Source organism: Vanellus vanellus, assembly GCF_965231255.1.
Source record: "Vanellus vanellus genome assembly, chromosome: 5".
Lineage (NCBI taxonomy): Eukaryota > Metazoa > Chordata > Aves > Charadriiformes > Charadriidae > Vanellus > Vanellus vanellus.
Genome location: NC_138910.1, coordinates 52,172,951 through 52,190,421, shown reverse-complemented (window position 1 = coordinate 52,190,421; position 17,471 = coordinate 52,172,951). Strand labels below are relative to the sequence as shown.

Here is a 17,471-nt window from a genome sequence, read left to right as displayed (position 1 = left end):
CAGCCAGGGTGCTGTGGTTGGTGATGGAGAGCAGGAGCCAGCCCGTACCGCACCCCGCGGGTACAGCTCTGCCCTCCCAAGGCATGACGGTGTCTTGCCCTTCCTACTCAGCCAGGCTGAACGTGCCAGCCACGCCGGAGAAATGAGACAGCGCATCTCTTCCCATGACACATCACCGGAGCGGAGGGATTTTTATCTGCATGGCTCTGGTTATTCAGTTGTCCCAGGCAGATTCACTGCAGGATTAATGTCCATGTGAGAAAGACCACAGTCTTTTCTATGCCTCCCCAGCTGTCTCTCCAGAGCAGTATCTCAGTGCACTTGTCCTCTGAGGCGCTGTGCAGTTAAATATGGGCTGCGCTGCTTGGGCAGCGGTGGGATGCTCCTGACCCTTGCACCAGTTTGCACTGATTGAACGTCTCTCTCTCCCCATCAGTTTTCTGAAGACCTTGGCAAATGTGTGTCTTTGTCCCAGATAACACAGCAGGTGGCTGCTGTGTAACATGAGGCTTCTGGCTTGCCGCTCACTGAGAATACACGTGTGATGGGTTGGGTTTTGTCTGGTTTTGATTTTTTTTTTTTTCTGGTGGCAATAAGGTTTTTTTTGCGTTTAAACAGCTATGCTTGAGAAGGCTCTAGAAGTGCAGCGAAGCTCTGTAACAAGGTGGAGACTCAAGCTGAACACTGCATGTTATTCAGGGGAATGCTCCAGATGTGGGGTGGTTTGAGCTAACAGACATGGCTTGGCAGTCTTGGAGCACACCAGCACGGGGGTCTGTTACCTCCAGCTCTGCTGCAGAGCAGTAGCTCAAGCACCTGCCTGTAGGTATAAAAATCTTACAACTCTGCTGATTTTTTTTTTTTTTTAACCAGAACTTGACAGTGATAAATGACAGGGAACAGAACACCGGCTTGCTGACACCCACTCGACCGTCAAAGCAAGATTAGTATGTGCCTATTTTGGTTTCCCTTTTAATCAAAAATCAATTAGACAATTACCAAATGAATATTCAGCCTGGGAGCCAGGTAGTCAGGCAGATTGACAACACTTAGCACCGCTTTCTTTGTGGTTTTCAGTTTAGAGTTATTGAGTGTATTGAAACTAAACAAGTGGATGAGGAAGGAAAAAAAAACCAAACAACAAAAACCTCTCTTCAGAGGTGTCCCAGAGAGTGTCACCTGAAACCCTGATGAAGCTTATTCTCCATTCCAGATGTTCAAAGCTTCCTCCAGGTAATGCCACTGAGCCTGGTGTTTGGCTGCATGGTTCTTCTCCTTTTCCCGCTACCATCTGACTTGCAACCCAAAAGATTAGTTGCTTTTGTTCTGTTTTAGGGTGTGCGTGAGACTATTTTTAATGTGTTTTTTGAAGTAAACAAGATTTATGCAACAGCTCTTTGCTCGTGAAGCCTCTGCACCCACTTCCCGGTTCCCCACAGAAATGTCTAAAAACCCACTGGGCAATTTTGACTGAATTTGACAGGAAGGGAATGGTTTCAAAGATGCTTCATTTTCCAATAGGCCTGTACCACATACATCCTCAAAGCTGTATGAAGTGGCTGTGTGAAGGAAGGAGTTTGGCTCTTTTAAGGGAAATCCGGTGGGATACTGAAACCCCAGCTCTGGACATCTCTGCATTGGAAGAACAAGCCTGAGGACAAATGTGAAGCAGGAGGACAGGCACTCAGCTTACTTGGACTGTAGATGTCGGATGATTCAGAAGGTTTTGTACTGGGTGAAGAGATTGGCACTCTGTCCTTTGCAGAGATGTGAAAGCTCCTCATCACCTTCCACGTGCAGAACCTGTATGAGAAATACTGAAGACAGCAAACATCCAAGAAGACATCTACAGCTGAGCTCTGGGGGAGTGTCTCATCTGCGTTTTCATCATGTCAGAGAAACAGACGGCTGGAGAAAGAGGCTGATCCATAGAGCCTTTCCCACTCTGGGAGAGAGGGGACAGGTACCTTCTCCAGAAGTGCATCAGGATGGGGAAGATGATGACCTTGGCCCTGTGGTAGAGGACACGATTCAGTAGCCCCTTGGAAGATAAACTCCAGATTAAATCTCTCTCTTCTTCAGGGATGTTTACCTGGCCACAGAAGAGACTTTGCTTAACCAAAGCAATTTGCGACACTCCTGGTGGGCCCTAGAAGCATGTTTCTCTCCCTGACCCACCCGCCATTTCAGCAGTCTCTAAGACGAGGTACTAGTTATGTCCTGGCCAACTGTCCCAGGTTCAAGGGTAGTATCTCCCCTGGATTTCTGTGGAAAGCACTGTGCTGTGCTTTCCCAATGGAAGATAGGCAGAGCCATGGCTACTATAAGGGGAAAGAGGTGGATGCAGTGGGGAGGGGATGATGGTGACATTGACCTGTGGAGAGTGAAAGGACTGAACTGGTGGAGTGCAGCACCTATCTTGGTGCTCCAGCTGTGGTATTTCTCCAGCAGGTAGGGGATTTCACCATCTTCTTGTCCACGAACTTGTTCTCAATCCACCTGGGTCAATTGCTAGCGTGGGTCTAGTGATGGGTCAGTTCCTATGCCATGGAGCCCAAGTGGAGGTCCTAAGCACCAGAGCATGCTCTGAAGCTTCACAGCATGCTTGGCTGGAGCAGATCCAAACCTCTGCCTGGTTCCCCTTTCCGTGACAACTGCTCACAGCTGTGATGCAATGGTCTTGAGCAATGAGCAGGCCTTCAGCCTTCCTGGGTGGGTCCCAGCATCTTACCCGCAATTTGGGGGGGATATCGGAGTTCAGGAAGAGTTTGCTGATGATGGCAGCTTTCCTTTTGAGAAAGGCAACTTCCTTTTCTGACTGCACGTTGTGGGCTGCCAGAGCTTCAACTGAATCAGCCAGCCTGGAAAACCTGCAAGGGCATGTGGAATCTTGCTCTGAGGCAAGTGCTCTGACCGCTAGGCTGGACAGTCGTGTTCTGTCTTAGCTCTGTATTTACTGGGTCAAAAAAAAGCAATCCATGAGGTGTGGAACAGTGAAACAGGTGGGATGAAAAGCCACTTCCCTCTTCGATCGCTCTCGTGGTCGTGACATTCACCTGGGGGATGTGATGTTTGCCCTTCGCCAGGAAAATAGAGGAATCAAAACCTGGTCTTGCGCGTGTAGGGGTGTGCTGACTGTGGGGCTGTTGCGCATCAGCCATGGCTCGCTCTTATGGGTTTGTCAGGGAACTGGACAAAGTCAATGGAGAAATGCCACAACTGGCTCGTCAAGCAAGGAGTAGGCAAAATGTTAGATTGCTTGGGACTATCAAACCAAAAGTAGTTCTAGGGTACCCAAACAGGAACCCTGAGCCAAGGGACTTTTTCTGGTTGAAATGGAGTGCTTTGGAGGCTCCAGGGGCAGGTAACCATGAACAGATTAGATGTAGACAGCTACAGGGTGAGATTTTGGTTATGTCTTTGGCTGCAAGGTGATGTCCAGCCTTGCACAGAGGTGCTGATAGGAGTTTACAGGTGGCAGCACAGTGTGTGCTAACAAATCCATGGACCTTTATCCCCTGCTGAGAGATGGGCACTACCAGCAGGATAGGAGACTGGTGGTACCTGAGCACCCATTGGAAAGGGAACTTACTTGTTGATCTCCAGATAAAAGCGGAGGTCGTCGACGAGGAAGTTGACGGTAATGAGCTGGCTGTTAAACAGGTGACGTTTCACGAGTACCACCTCCTTGTCTGGTGGGGTGCTGGCAGGGGCCACGTGGGAGCGGGAGGTGCTCACGGTGCTGCTGCTCTGCGTCGAGCTGATGGGCAAGTCTGAGAGAGGGGAAGAGCTGTTGTGTCCTGCCGCTCCCAGCGCTGGGTTTGAGGCCAGCTGGACACCTGATGCTGAGCTGTACCCTGCTCCTTCACCTCACCTATGCTTGCTTTTCCTGCACGCAAGTAATTTGCGGAGGGTCTTTCTACCTACGTGGACTACCGTCTTCCTGCAGCCAGGCTCTCCAGGGAATTCAGACTCATCCAGTGTGCAGCCTTCCTCCTAGCTTAGTAACCTCTTCCATCCATCCTTCTCTTTGCATCCATGTTTTCATAGGGGACCGCCATAGTACATTAGATTGAAAGTCTGCCTGTCTGCCTCACCGTTATCCTGGCTCTGACAGAGGCCAGAAGCAGAAAACTAGTCAGAAGGAAAGGTAAAGCATCTGTGTTGCTTCCCCCATTCACAATATCCTCCAGCTTCCAATATTTTCATTTCGAGGGACTTCTTTATCTAGATGGGGTTTCTGTGTATTTAGCAATTTCAGTGGATTTCTTACCGAACAGCTTTTCCAGCCTCCTCTCAAACCTGTGTGTAAACTTTAAGGATCTACATCCTTTGGCAAAGCACTCTGCAGTTCCTCCCCCTGTTGCATGGAAAACCATCTCCGTTTGTTTCTCTTTGGCCTGTGTCACCTCAGCTTCTTTTAGTGCCTCCTGCTTTTTGTGGAAGGGATGCAAATTTGCATATACGTTATTGCTTTAGAGAGATGCAACAGCATCATGGGGCACCCGCATCACAAAACCAGATATTGCATGAATGTGTATGTATGCATGTTGCCTGCGCAAAATTCTGGACCTCGTCTCCCAGCTCCGATGCTCAGATTTCTGCACAGCAATACCTGGCATCCCGAGACACCCTCTCTTCTGGCTCTTTATAGGACTCCAGCAGAGAAAACTAAGTCAGCATATGGGGATGGGAGATGAGCCACGAGTTTCCTCCGCTTTTTTCTCTGCCTAAACCCAGGACTGCCTTGAGGAGGGAGGAGAGGGGGTGGAAGGAGCCATACTTTCCTCCTCATTTTCTAGTTCCCGCCGGAGAAAGTCCTCAAACTCCGCGCGCTGTTTGTCATTGTCCATCTCCCTCTGGAACTTAGAGATGCTCTTGACGATGTCGTGAATGGCATACCAGGCCCACCGCTGCAAAGACATGGCACAGCTCGCGTCAGCCAGCAGCACAGCGCCAGGGAGCCAGCCCCTGGCTGCAGCAATAGGGTTGCTCCCAGACTGAGTCCTCCCATTTTGACCCACCACTGTGAGCTGGAGCACTAGACCTCAGCCTTGGCAGTGGGATTTGTGACCCAGCTATCATCTTTGCTTTCCGGTATTTCTGGTTTTCACTGGGTGCCGTAGGTGATAGTACGAATCACTTGGCCAGTCCTGACCAAATCAGGTGGAGTCCACATGGAGTGGGACTCCAGAGCCTGTAGGAGTGAGGCTTTACCTATCAGCTGCCTTTCAGCAACTCGCCAACTCTGACCCTTTCACTCCATTCATGTGAGCGCTGCTTGACCCACCGCATCTCCCCTCTTTCTTGCCTGGAGAACACCCTCAGCCTGACAGCAGCGAGGGTCTTTCCTTACCAGCTTGTCTGTCATGAAGTTCCCTGTCCCATGCTTCAAATGAAGGTTAGACTTAGGTGTGTCGCTTGGGGGGAACAGGTCCTGGTACTCTTTAAACCTGCAGGGTGCAAGATCAGAGAGACAGCATCAAGGACAGACAGACGCACGAAGAGGGCAGTGGTTTGGTGGAAGGGTGGCTAAGTGGGGGGAGCAGCTGACAGGGATAGCCCTGGGGTTGGGGTCTCACAGGACTTCTGTTCCTGGAAGAGGTTGGAGAAAGGGACAGGGGGATGGATCCCCTCTCTTGGGCTCTCTTCTTGCACGTAGCTGGCTTGGGAGTGTCCACCCTGCTTATCTGCAGTGTGTTTCGTCCTCCAGCCCAGCACCCTGCAAGGCCAACAGTGATTTGGTCCCTGCAACAGCAGTTTTGCTGGAGTGAGGATCTGCCTGGGATTTCAATGCACCAGCTGATAGTTCATAGGGAAATAGGTTTGTGGCAGTTGCTGTCTGCCACCGTGGGGTTCCCATGGGAAGGATGTATTTGTGTAACCGCAGGACTTAGGAACCAGCTCAAGCCAGGTCCTTACCATCTTTTTTCCATTGCCTGCTGGACAAAGATCTGTGCTGTCATCAACATGAAGGGGCTGACTACTTCGGCCTCGTTTATTTCTTTGATGATTGAAATGTGGCAGTCCAACTGCTTCTCTGGAAGAGAAGTGCAGTCACTGCCTGCCCCTGCCAGCTCCCCCCCCTCCCCGAGCCATCATGACATCTCTTCCTAGCCTCACATCTGCAAGTGATGCCCCAGCCCAGGTGGGGGGCGCCTACCAGCTGGGATTTCAGCATGGAAATAATTTCTGACAATGCTGTTAATTAGGGAGCTCTTTGTCTTGGGGTTGGTCTCCGAGATTAGCTTCTCCACGGCCATCCAGAAACGCAGTGGTTCATCTGCGTTACGCTCCTCGAGGAACTGCTTGAAGAACTGCAGGTGGGCAGGGTTGTGCAGTACTTTCACAAAGTGCCTGTAGAGAAGGAAACACCAGGAGATGTGATCTCTGTGCCACCAGTGGCCTGGAAAATAGCTAGGACCTCTGTGCTTGCTCTCAAACAAGAGACACCTGAAGAAGAGCGAGAAACATGTGGATGAGCGATGTGTGGGGATCTGTGAAGCAGATGGGTCAGTAAAGGTACTGGTGGAGCACAGCCCCCCTTGACTGTCCTGCCCATCCACTGAGCCATTGGGATTGTGGGGGGAAATCTCCTGACAAACTATTTCTTTTCTGCCATGGGTGCACCTGCCCAACAGCTTCACTGCCATGTATCCAAGGGAACTGGTCTTAACCTGAAGAGGAGGCTTCACCCAGGGAGTCAAGGAGAAGACAGGACTTTGGGTCTGTGCTGGAGACCTCAAAACCTGCAAATGGAGCAGGAGAGCCCCGCATAGACCAGGGGAGGGAGACAGGTAAGGATGGGGCACCTGGAAGGACTGGTGGAAGGAGGAGGTCGTGCTCCTCTCTGGCACTCGCTGAGAATGAGGAATAATTTGCCATTGGATGGTGGAGAACTTCATGGGTTTGGTAATGGAGAGGGTGTTCTGGAGTGGAAAACCCTTGCCACTTGCAACCGGTGGATTATCAATAGATGTAAAGTCAGAGGACAGCCACATTGTAAAGATTCAGCAGAGCTTCAAATAACAGAGCTGGGAGTGGACTGGGATTTTGGGTGATTTCTGAGGTTAGCAAACCCTTATTTGAAAATCAGTGGACTAGGTCAGATATTTTCTTTGAGTGTGGCTCCTGAGACTGACTTTCACAATAAACAATAAAAGCGGCACCTACTCAGGACTTGTGTCCTGGTTACCATTTATACTCTTGGGTTGTGGTTTAGGCCAAACCGGCCACTGGGGATGTGGGGCACCCCACATGGGACTGACAGTTTGGAGTATTCCCGGGAGGTGAAACATAAGCCACATGGACATTCATGCAGTCAGTGAGGACAGAGATTTATTTGTGGTCGCAGGGTGGGTTTTAAGTGATTTTTTGGGGAGGGAGAATCTGAGAGCTGCCCAGCTGTAGTAGAGGTGGCATGCCGGGGAGTGATTAAGGATGAAGTGCATGAGACATGCATAAGATGTGAGCAGTAAATCTGAACTATGGGATTGTGGGTGTTTTAAAACGATTTTCTCCTTTCCCTGTTAACTCTACAGTTCAGACTCACAGGTCACCCATGCCTACATCTGAGAAGGCCCAATGATGAAGTGGGGAACAGTGGCACTACACGAAAGCTCTGGGAAAAATCTGCCTCCTGAAAGAGTGGAAGTAGCAAAAAACCAACAAAGCCCTGTGCTGCAAGGTGCCAGACCTGGGTCTTCTAGATGGCTTCTCTACTGCAACAGTGGTGAACTTCATTGTGCTTGATTTGGTTTTTTTCAGGGAAACAGTCCTTTTCTTTTTGTTCTTGAGTTCAGCAGCTGTGGGGACAGAACATGGTTGGTCCATTCCTCAGGTGACAGCTAGAGCCTGCTCACAGCTGTCTGCAGGGCAGAGGACCCCAAAGAAGCCCAGGCTTCTCGAGCCACCATGTTGATGTCTGCACGGTGAGCCCAGCTCAGGAGATGCTGCAGAGCTCTGCCTCTGTGTGGTCTGACCACCAGCAGTATCTGCTTCAGAGAAGCCCTCCCACTCCCACTCTCTCTGGCTGGATTAACACCCCAAAACATATGCCTTTCAAGGGTGGCTAGGACTCTCTCTCCTTCTGGAGATGTTCTACGGAATGATGGGATACAAGCAGGGAAGACCTCTGCTTGCCCAGTCCCCTAAGCGTATGCTGGAGCACTTCCAGTGCCTGATATCTGGGAACCCACCCTACTTCTAGCCTGCTCAGACTGGACTCACCAAGTGATGGGCTTTCAGGACACAGAAGCTCGTTTTCTTTGCTTGGGCTTTCCACAGCCAGCTCATTTGATACCGTCTTCTGGGAGTCTGCATCAGATAGAGAAGAGGGGAGAGATCCAAAGTTCATTCCTCCTGGCTATGACAGTGCTTGCTCCAAGTGCTGTATTGTGATCACTGCTCGCCTCTTCTTTCCCCTTCTCTGTCCTGTTGCCATGATCTACCCATGACACTGCAGTTCTGAGGTAAGACTGAGGCCCCACAAGCTACACCAGATTGCTACAGGTGACTGCTGTCACTCTCAGTGCATTGGTGGGTGCCCAGAGACTTGATGCCATTCTCAAAAGATGATGTGACACCCCAGCAGGGCCAGTCCCAGCATCCACAGGAGAAGTTCAAGGTGTGGAAGTGGGGTGACAGTGGCTGTTGCTGGCTTTGGGTTTCAGTCGCTTTACTGCAGCCTCCATTTGATCTGGTGACCCAGGCCAGTGCAGAGATGTAGCATTTAGGGCCTCTGGTACTGGCAGGAGGGAATTTGGCCCATCAGTTGATGCCAAAGCTTGGATTACAGCTGATGGCTCCTAGATAACCTGTCCCAACGCACTCCACGATGTCCATGTGCTGTCATCAATACACCAATGCACCAAAGCCTGCGTGTTAGGGGCCGTGATCACCACGGGTGCACAAAATATGCTTCATCGTACTAAGCCAACATAAGCCCTGGCAGAAATTCAGAACCTCCTCTTACCAGTCCTGCACAGGAGAGGTTCCACCTCTGCCTGGATGGAGCCCCCTTTCTGGGTCCCCTGAGTGGCAATTAATTGCCAGTGCTCAGCAGAGAGACCTTCAAAGTTCCTCGTGCCATGTAAGGCCTGGCTCAGCTTCAAGGATGCATTTATCCGCTGGGACAGGAGGAAACATTCATCTTTCCCAACAGCCTGGTCTTGCATCTTGGGCATCGGGACGTTGCTCTGCGGAGACTACGGTGAGAAGAGCAGAAGGAGATTGCACAGAGCACGTACCCCATCTGAGGAGCTGCTCCCGCACTGCGCCCAATGGGATAGCTGCACGTTTTACTGTGCCTTGGGTGCCAAACCCACCCAAGATAGATCTCTGCTTTAGCCTCAAACCTTCTGGGAAGAAATCTATGTGAGCATGAAACTCAGCATAGACCTTAAACCTACTCGCCCAGCTGCTTAAAGCTGGCTCACATCTGCCTACAGCTGGGACGTGCTGGGGATGTGCAGCAGAACCTCCAGGTAGTCCAAACAACAGCTTGCCAGCAAAGGCGGCAGCTTTCCTGAAGATGTCAACATCCACCCGGGAGGGCCGAAAACAACCCTGAAGGTGTCCCTGGAAGAGAGGTAACCTCAAGTGCTTTTTTGATTGGCTGCTTTCCCTGGGACTGGCTGTGCATCCCTCGCACCCTGCCGAGACCCTCTCGTAGGCTTTGGCCATCCTCACCGGCGAGCGGCTTGCGCCGCTCACCAAGCGGCAGGGTCAGAGTGGCTGGTTTCTAGCCGAGACACGGGCTGCTGAGAGCAAGAACCAAAAATAACTGCACTAAGCCCCTGAGCAGTCCTCCTGACATCCATGCAGTGAGACCCGGCAGGAGTTTGGCTTCGGGGATGGCGCTGGCGGAGAGCGTGGCCTCGACACCTGCTGAAGTGCTAATTGCACTCCCAGACCAGGTCTGTGCTCTGAGGGGTAATTTCCTTGACAAGAGATGCTTAAAAAGCCGGGCAGCTAATTATCTTAACAACCAGGAGTATTTAATGAATTGGGGTCAGGAGCCGCCGGCTGACTTTTCCAAAGTGCTCAGCTCTCGCTGACAGAGATGTTGGCACCTCTGTGAGCCAGGTCTTTGGGGGCACGAGCCCCAACAGCCTCTCCTTAACCATTTCCAGGATCAGCTGTCGATTTTTCCACTACAGTTTGGGGAAAGGCCTAACGGTTGGTTTGAAGAACGCTGTGTGCAGTGGGCAAAAGTGCCCGCACGGGTTTGTGCAGGAGGGATGCTCGGGGGTTTCTGTCTGCGAGGAGGTTTCTGGGTGTAAGGTTAGCATTTAGGGTGTTAATGAACATTTTACTGCCAGGAGGGGTAATAGTCTGGGAAGATGAGTGCTTGCGTGATTCTGCTTTCTTAAATCATCCCTTTACACAGCGGGAAAAATATGTGGAAAACTTGAGCGCGGTTGAATCATAGGCTAAAAGGCTGCATGTCCTCTTCCCCCAGCGTGCTGGCCGGGCGCTTGTGCTGGGACAGGAACGTACGCATGTGTGTCTGTGCATGAGTCACGTTAATAGCAATATTCACTGTGGGCAAGGAAAAAAGGGGGGCAGTTAATTCCCTGAAGCGTTTTGCCCATGAGGCGGTAACCCGGTGCACTGCCTGCTGCTGGTCTCACCCCCACCTACCCTGGAAGACTGCTTTTAAGTGTCCTTGCTTTTGGGCCAGGTTGTGGCCTGTTTCAGGGGACGTCTCACAGGGCATGCCTGCAGCACTACTGACTTAGGGGATGCTGTGGTGGAAGACCTGAGGATCATCGCTCTGGGCAGCGGGAGCAGGGCAGGCTCTGCCCTATCGCCCTGCGGCAGCGTTGGCCGGGGGGACACAGTGGGATGCTGAACCACTGCAGCAGATGCTGGGCTTCCCCTCCCTCCCTCTCTCCGGTTTTTCACATCCTCACTGCTGCCTGCATGACCTGCAAAGATGCCCATCTCCCCTTTACCATAAACTGGAGGAACGTCCTGTCATCATCAGCCAGAAATTCCTCGTAGAAGCAGCAGAGCACCTGAAAGGGAGCAAAGGTGGGTTGTCCTCAGCCAGTGCTCCAGCAGCAACCAGCACCCCGCAGTCCCACCATACCCTGAGGTCGCAGCAGTGCCACTGTGGACAGGTTACATCTCACTGAGATGCCCAGGACAGCTGTCCCAGGAGCTGTGCACCCAGCTTGGTCCATTGGGCTGCTCAGAGGCTGCCCAGAAGCGCTTTGGTTTTAAATGTGTTTTACTCCTGTTGTGCTGAAACCAGTGACGCAGATGCAAAAGAACGGCTACTGCCCTGACATCCCCTGGCCCTTGGCATGTGCATCTAACAACTGAAGTCACCAGCTGCTAAATGACCGCTGGCCTCTGCTCCGCTGCCCAGCAAATCAGTGAGGATGGTCCTCTCTGCTGGCCTGGCGCATCTTAGTCACTGGTTGCAGTGTAAGGTGGCTTGTGACTGTAAGTTTGTGTTTTTTTTTTCCCTTCCTAATCTCTTTTCATCTTTGTTTTCCAAAGATCTCTCTTCTTAAACAGCCCCACAGCCCTCACACCAGTCTAGGGGTGCCATTACCAGTTGTACCTCCTAGCCTGACCACTGCCAGCACCGCTCTGTACCTTGCAAATCTCCTTCTGGGCTCTGAATATCCAGGGGGAGAATTCTCCGGACATCAGATGGTCCCGCAAACTCCTGACAGCCCTGGTCTCCAAGGGAAGCTGCTGAATGGTGCCCTCCTCCAGGTAGGTCTTGCATATCTTTTCCCCAATCAAATGACGCAGGAAGAAACTGTTTTCTCTGTTGGGGTCCAGCACAATGGGCAGAAATTCCTCCAGGTCATGCCACAGATCCAGGAGATGAGTCTCCACAGAACAGTCCTGGTGCTTCAAGAAGTCTCTGAAGGGCCGTCCCGCGCAGCTCTCAGCACTAAGGGCCCAGGGAAGGAAACTCAAGGTCTTGACCGGCTTTTTCAGGGATGGCAGCTGGACAAGGGGTGTAGAGGAATATAGGTTAGAGAGGACTTTCTCTTCACAGAGGTCTTCCAGATGAAGGAACTGCTCTGCATGGGGTCTAGGTCTTTTGGCTCCTCCTATGCCTCCAAAGGCAGTGTTTGCAGTACGGTCTGATTGCTGAGGAATTTGTCCCAAAGCATCCTTATCCAGACGTGATTCCTTTGTGCTCCCAGCTGGCCCCAGCTGCCTTTCTGGTTGGACCTGAAAAGTGGACATCCTAATTTCTTGGGTGTCTTTTACTTCCTTGACTAGAGTCCAGATCTCTGCTTTGGCCTTCTTGCTGCAGTAGGGCCCTGACGAACCCTGGCTCTTCTTAATATGCATTGTGAAGAGGTTCTCTGAGAAGTCTGGCGGCTCCCATGAATTGGCCTGTAACAAACGCTCCTGATATTCCTGCAGCAGAGGCCAGCACGATTTCTCTTCCTCCATACCCTTCTTGCAGTGGATGAAGAATTTAGGGAGCCAGTAACTCTGAATCATAAAAAGGGCCCGTTCCTGCATCTTGCTTAGGATCTCCCTCCTGGTGCTGATGGGCTGAACGTGTGTGGCTTTTGGTGGTGATCCTGAAGTGGATGCAGAGGATTATGATGGGGAGATGGCTCCATGCACACCATTTCCCAGCCAGACAAAGTTGGTGATGGTATCCCGTCTCCCTGGGAGCATCCAGGAAAGGCCACCTCTCTGGAAGGGTCCTCAGCTCCCATGTTCTTACCAACGATGGTCCTGCAGAGAGTGACAACGCTGGAACCTTCGCGCAGGTGAGTGGCTTTCAGCCTGTGGAGCAAGGACAGGTAGAGGTCCCTCTGCCTCGCGTCCGACTCATCAAGCCCCAGGAGCCTTTCAGTGGTGAGCCAGAAGTTGGTTAGTTCTTCCCCTATGGATCAAACAAGGGATGGGAATTGAGGGAGTCCCTAAAAGCCCTGCTGATGAGCGAAGCAGCCTGTTTTTAAAAAAAGAAAAGCAGGAAAGATCGCCTGGATGAGCTGAGGGAATGGCGCAGAGAAGAGCCAGGGTTATGCATCCCCCTGGCGTGCAGCTCCCGTGCTGGGGCTCTGCTGCTGGCTTATCTTGCAAGGCCATGCCTGGGATCGCAGCATCTCCTGTCCCACCGGTGTTTACCTGTGCCCCCAGCTCTGTGCCGGTGTCCCGCTGGGCATCTCGCCCACGGCTGGCTGAGAAGGGGCTGTGGAGCACCCCGTGCCCACCTGCCATTCCTTGGACGAAGGCCCGAAAGTGCCACATGCCCTGGCTCCCGCCGATGCACTTCTCCAGCAGCCACCGGTCAGCGCTTTGCCAGTTCAGCAGTTTTGCTGTCAGCGAAAGAGAGCAGAGAACGGCATCAAGGGGTGCACTCAGGAGCAGCCCTCCAGACCCCACCGGTGTCCCCCAGCCTCCCTGACACAGGCTGCCAGATGGCAGGAGACCAGCAAATTGCACTGAAACGGGAGTTTTGGACAGGCTGTGGGATGCACTTGTGGTGTTTACAGGGATGCAGTGCAACCCACTTGTGTTTGGGGGTAGTCCGCCCGGCTGTCATGCCTCTTCCCCTTGCAAGCATCCATCTTTTTTGCCTGTGTTTGGGGCCTGCCTTCAACCTCCTTCAGCTTGAGGTTCAACCCGACTGGGGAAGAAGCAGCCAATACATTCAGAAACGGCACTGGAGCAAATCTCGATGAATCGCTTATTTTTTCTGAAATGAAGATCTGCGTTCCCCACTGCCATAGCTTTCTTTCCAGTGGCCTTCCCTTGCGTTGAGACGCAAGCCGACAAAGCAGTTGGCCGGGCTGAGATGGCTCATTTTAGGGGTAAACTGAGCACAATTCAGACTTCCTGCTGGTAGGACAGACCACGGCATAGGCCTGTTTTCCCAATGTAGGATGCATCAGATGAGGAGCATATTGCAATATGGTGCGAGAGCTCTGGGCACTCTGCAATAGCAGCAAACCTGAAACGCCAGGACCCCAGTTTCCCGTGCCCGAGGATGCTCTCCAGCCCCACTCCACCCATGAACTGCGTGGTAAATCCTGCTCAGCAGCTATTTCAGCTTGGGTCCAGGGAGGCAGCGAGTCTGTACTAACAGGGCTGCGGGGTAAAGCCCCGCTCATCCCGTGGAAACCCTGGGATCTGCTGCACCCCTAAAAAATGGGACGTTTCAATGCCTTTTTAACCCGGAGCAGAGGCACGACCCGCTGGGCAGGCACCAGGCGGTGACAACCCCGGCGAGAGGAAGCCCTGCCACAGGCGGCGAAGCCCCTCGGATTTCCTCTGTGCCGCGATGACTCACCTGCTTCCCCCGACCGAATGAAACCCAGGAGCTTCTGGCAGAGGACGAGGTGGAGGCACAGGCTGGATTCGCAGAAGTGAGGCAGGCGGTGCTTTTCCAGCCAAGCCAGTAAAGCCGGGGGGCTGGGATCCTGCGGTGCAACCCCCGCGCCCAAGGAGAGGATTAGGCTGTGAGCAAGGAGCCGTCTCCTGCCTGGGGATTCGGGTGAGTAACGGGCCCGTGCTATGGGGGAAGGAGGCAGGGAAGGCGCCGGCGATGCAAGCCATCCCCGTGCTGAGAAAGAAGGGGGATAGTCGAGCTATAGCTCCTGCCTGCATCCCCGTGAGCTCTGCCCGCGAACCTGGGAAGACCCGGTGCTGCCTGCACGGCTCCTCTCCTCGCAGCCTGCCTGCTTTCCCGGAGCCCAGGCAGGAAGGCACGGCAGCTTGCCGGCAGCACTCAGGGTAGCAGGTTCCTTTTTGCTACGGGATCTGAGCACCGCAAATGGCGCTGGTGGCTGTGGGGACGTCCGTGGGGAGGGCTGAGCCAGTTTGAGGATCAACAGGACTTCACTCCTGGTGAATTCAGGAGGAATAGAGGATAGAAGGGGCTGGTGTTTGTGTCGTCCTTCTCTGCCACCACACGTGCTCTCCTGAACTCCAACTATTAATGTTTACTGAGGGCTGGATGGACCCCATAAGCTGCACCAGGACTTTAAAGGGCTTGTGCTCCTCCCAGGGCTTAAAAGCAAAATGATGCCTGGGTTTGAAATAATCCCCTGGCTGCATGAACGGAAGAGCCAGAGAGTGTGGCCTCAGCAATAAGGAACTGGCTCCTTCCCTCCCCTGTGCCCTTCCTCCCTCTTCCTCACCCTCCTCGCAAGGGGCATTTTCTCACCAGGCAGCTTGGCAACTCTGGCCAGAGGTCCCACTGGCCCATGCTGCTGATGTAAATGGGTGTCTGGCCAAAAACCTGTATTGAAAGGAAGGGGGAGAGCTGAAAGAGATGGAGGGTGGCAGGGGAGCCCAGAGCCCAGCTGTTCTAGTTAGTCCTCACTATGGAGAAGGGCATCGTCTGCCCTTTCAGACCTCTATTTCCAAGCTGAGGTCCTCAGGTTTTCTTCATTTTCTAGCCCCGGCGTGTTGTATTCCCATTTTTTCCTGTGGCGTCTAACGCCACAGAAGCTGAAAAAGTTCACCTGAGAAGAGCTTGGAAAGGTCCCAGGCTTTATGGTGCAGAGTGGACTTACAGGAAGGTTCAGAAATGTGTTGAAAAAGTCGACAAAAACATCATCTTTCAGCAGAAGCCCCATGTCCGTGGAGGCTATGGTTGCTACAAGGGGGAGAAGAGAAAGTTACCTGGGCTTTGTGTTGCCAAGTATGACATAAACATGAACCAAAGGATGAGTTTTGAGAGGCTGGAACAGAACAGCTCTAGGGGATGTGCGGTATGGGCTTGTCCTGTGCACATATGGGAGGATTTGGACTTGGGAGAGTCCATGAAATTTGGGTTGCAGTGCACCCATGTGCTCTGGGTGGGTGGCACAGGGTGTTTGGAAAGCACCAAGGTCCTGCTGCATGTCGGAGCTGGAAAGTTCGAATGGCAGCTTCCTAAATAGCAAAGGTAAACGGTTCATGGTGGCTGGGCACAAATGGGGTGGCATCCATGGGGCAGAAGAAAGGAGGTGCTGTGGGTGGAGGGGAGGAGCTGTGTTCCTCCACCTTACCCAGACACCAGGTATGACCCTGCTATCATGGAGAAGGAACCATGTGCTATGCTTTGGTGCTTCTACTCCAGCCCCACTGCCCTGATGCCCTCTGAGTCCTCTTGCTCAGGATCTGGTAGCAAATCCCCCCAAATTAGCAGGCAACAGCAGGCTGGGGGCAGATTGTGGCTCTGGGTAGAGAGACGGTTGCTGCAGACCCCCAGGACATCTATGTAGTGTGCCCAACACCTCCCATTATCCTGTGAAGTTTTATTCATGCCTGAAAGATCTGCAGACAAGGGGGTGGGTTGGCATCAGCCTACTGATGGGTGGATGCCCTTGGAAATGTCCACTTGCATGAAAGCACAGCTGTGTCACAGGGAGGACCCATGTTTCAGAAGCTTAATGTTGCTTTTTCCCCCACTGTTCCCTTTGGGATATCCTTAGAGGGGCTGAAGGCTCCAGCAAAGATAACTTACCAGTGGCCGTCATCCTGCTGTGTCCCAGGGATGTGTTCCGGAGCGCCACGCTGCTTGTGACACACTTGTCCAGGTGCTTAGGGGTTGTAGGGCTCTTGGGGACCACAGGGCTCTCAGCACCTCCCTCTTTGCTGTCCTTCAGGGATATGTCACTTTTCTAATCACAAGCCCTGCAAACGCATTTGGGCAGTCCTGAAAGAAAACCCTTCCCCTCTCCCTACTTGGGCAAACTTCTTGCCTTCATACCAGGTTCTTGGTAGCACTTCAGTACCATGCATGGTTGCTCTCACTGTGTCTGCTCAGGTGGTGACAGAAATTTCACAGGAGACCCTTGCTAGAGCTGCCCTGGACAAAGCAACCCCAGATTCCTTCTTAGCTGTCCTGCTTCATCAGATTTGGGACTGAGACCCAACCTTGGAGACCCTCCAGTGGGAAGAGAAGAAAGGAAGAAAGAAAGAAAGAAAGAAAGAAGCACATCTCGCTTGCAGTAGCAGTTGACCCGTTTCCCTGGCAGGAGGAGGAATCTGCTCCCCAGGTGGGTATTTGATCCTCCTGTCCTCCACCTGGCAGGATTGCTAGTGCCCTCCAGGTTTTGGGCACCATCGTGCCTGGGGTCTCTGGTGTGCCTTGTAGCAGGGAGGTGGGTCTGCTTGTCTGTGGCTCCGTGCTCTTGGTGGGCGTGGGAAGGGTTTTATGGCATCTCCTGCACTGGGACATCTTTCCTGCGCTTGCCTAAGGGGGGAGGGGGGGTGGGGGGGCTGCAGGATAGACTCTGCCAGCCTGGTGTTTCTAAGAAGCCCTGGACTTTCTCGTTCTGGCCCTTCACAAAACGCAGTTCCGTTATGTTGAGTGTCACGTCCCCTTCTGTCGCTGTCGTTGCATTCCCCTTACTGTCACCTGCATGGACATGGACAGGTTGAAACACGGGTAATGGTGTGCCACCTCCCCGGAGCCGGAGCGGGTGCAGGCAGTGGGGAGGCAGGACCTGCACCCCACCGTGTCCCCAGGAGCGGGGCCACCT

The 17,471-nt window shown here is 52.8% G+C and overlaps 1 protein-coding gene across 1 annotated transcript; it reads right to left on the bottom strand.

The window, feature by feature from the left end:
• Positions 1–1,716: 1,716 nt before the first annotated feature.
• RGSL1 (regulator of G protein signaling like 1) lies at positions 1,717–16,463 on the bottom strand (the record flags this gene model as incomplete). The annotated part of the gene is given in 20 exon segments (XM_082484020.1): positions 1,717–1,817; positions 1,907–1,954; positions 1,957–2,092; positions 2,732–2,870; positions 3,593–3,773; positions 4,784–4,913; positions 5,357–5,453; positions 5,923–6,040; positions 6,164–6,357; positions 7,697–7,760; positions 8,230–8,316; positions 8,975–9,206; positions 10,959–11,021; positions 11,611–12,566; positions 12,716–12,877; positions 13,209–13,313; positions 14,288–14,417; positions 15,164–15,238; positions 15,516–15,598; positions 16,451–16,463. Coding segments are annotated over 20 exon segments (3,114 nt in total).
• Between the last annotated feature and the right edge of the window lie 1,008 nt (positions 16,464–17,471).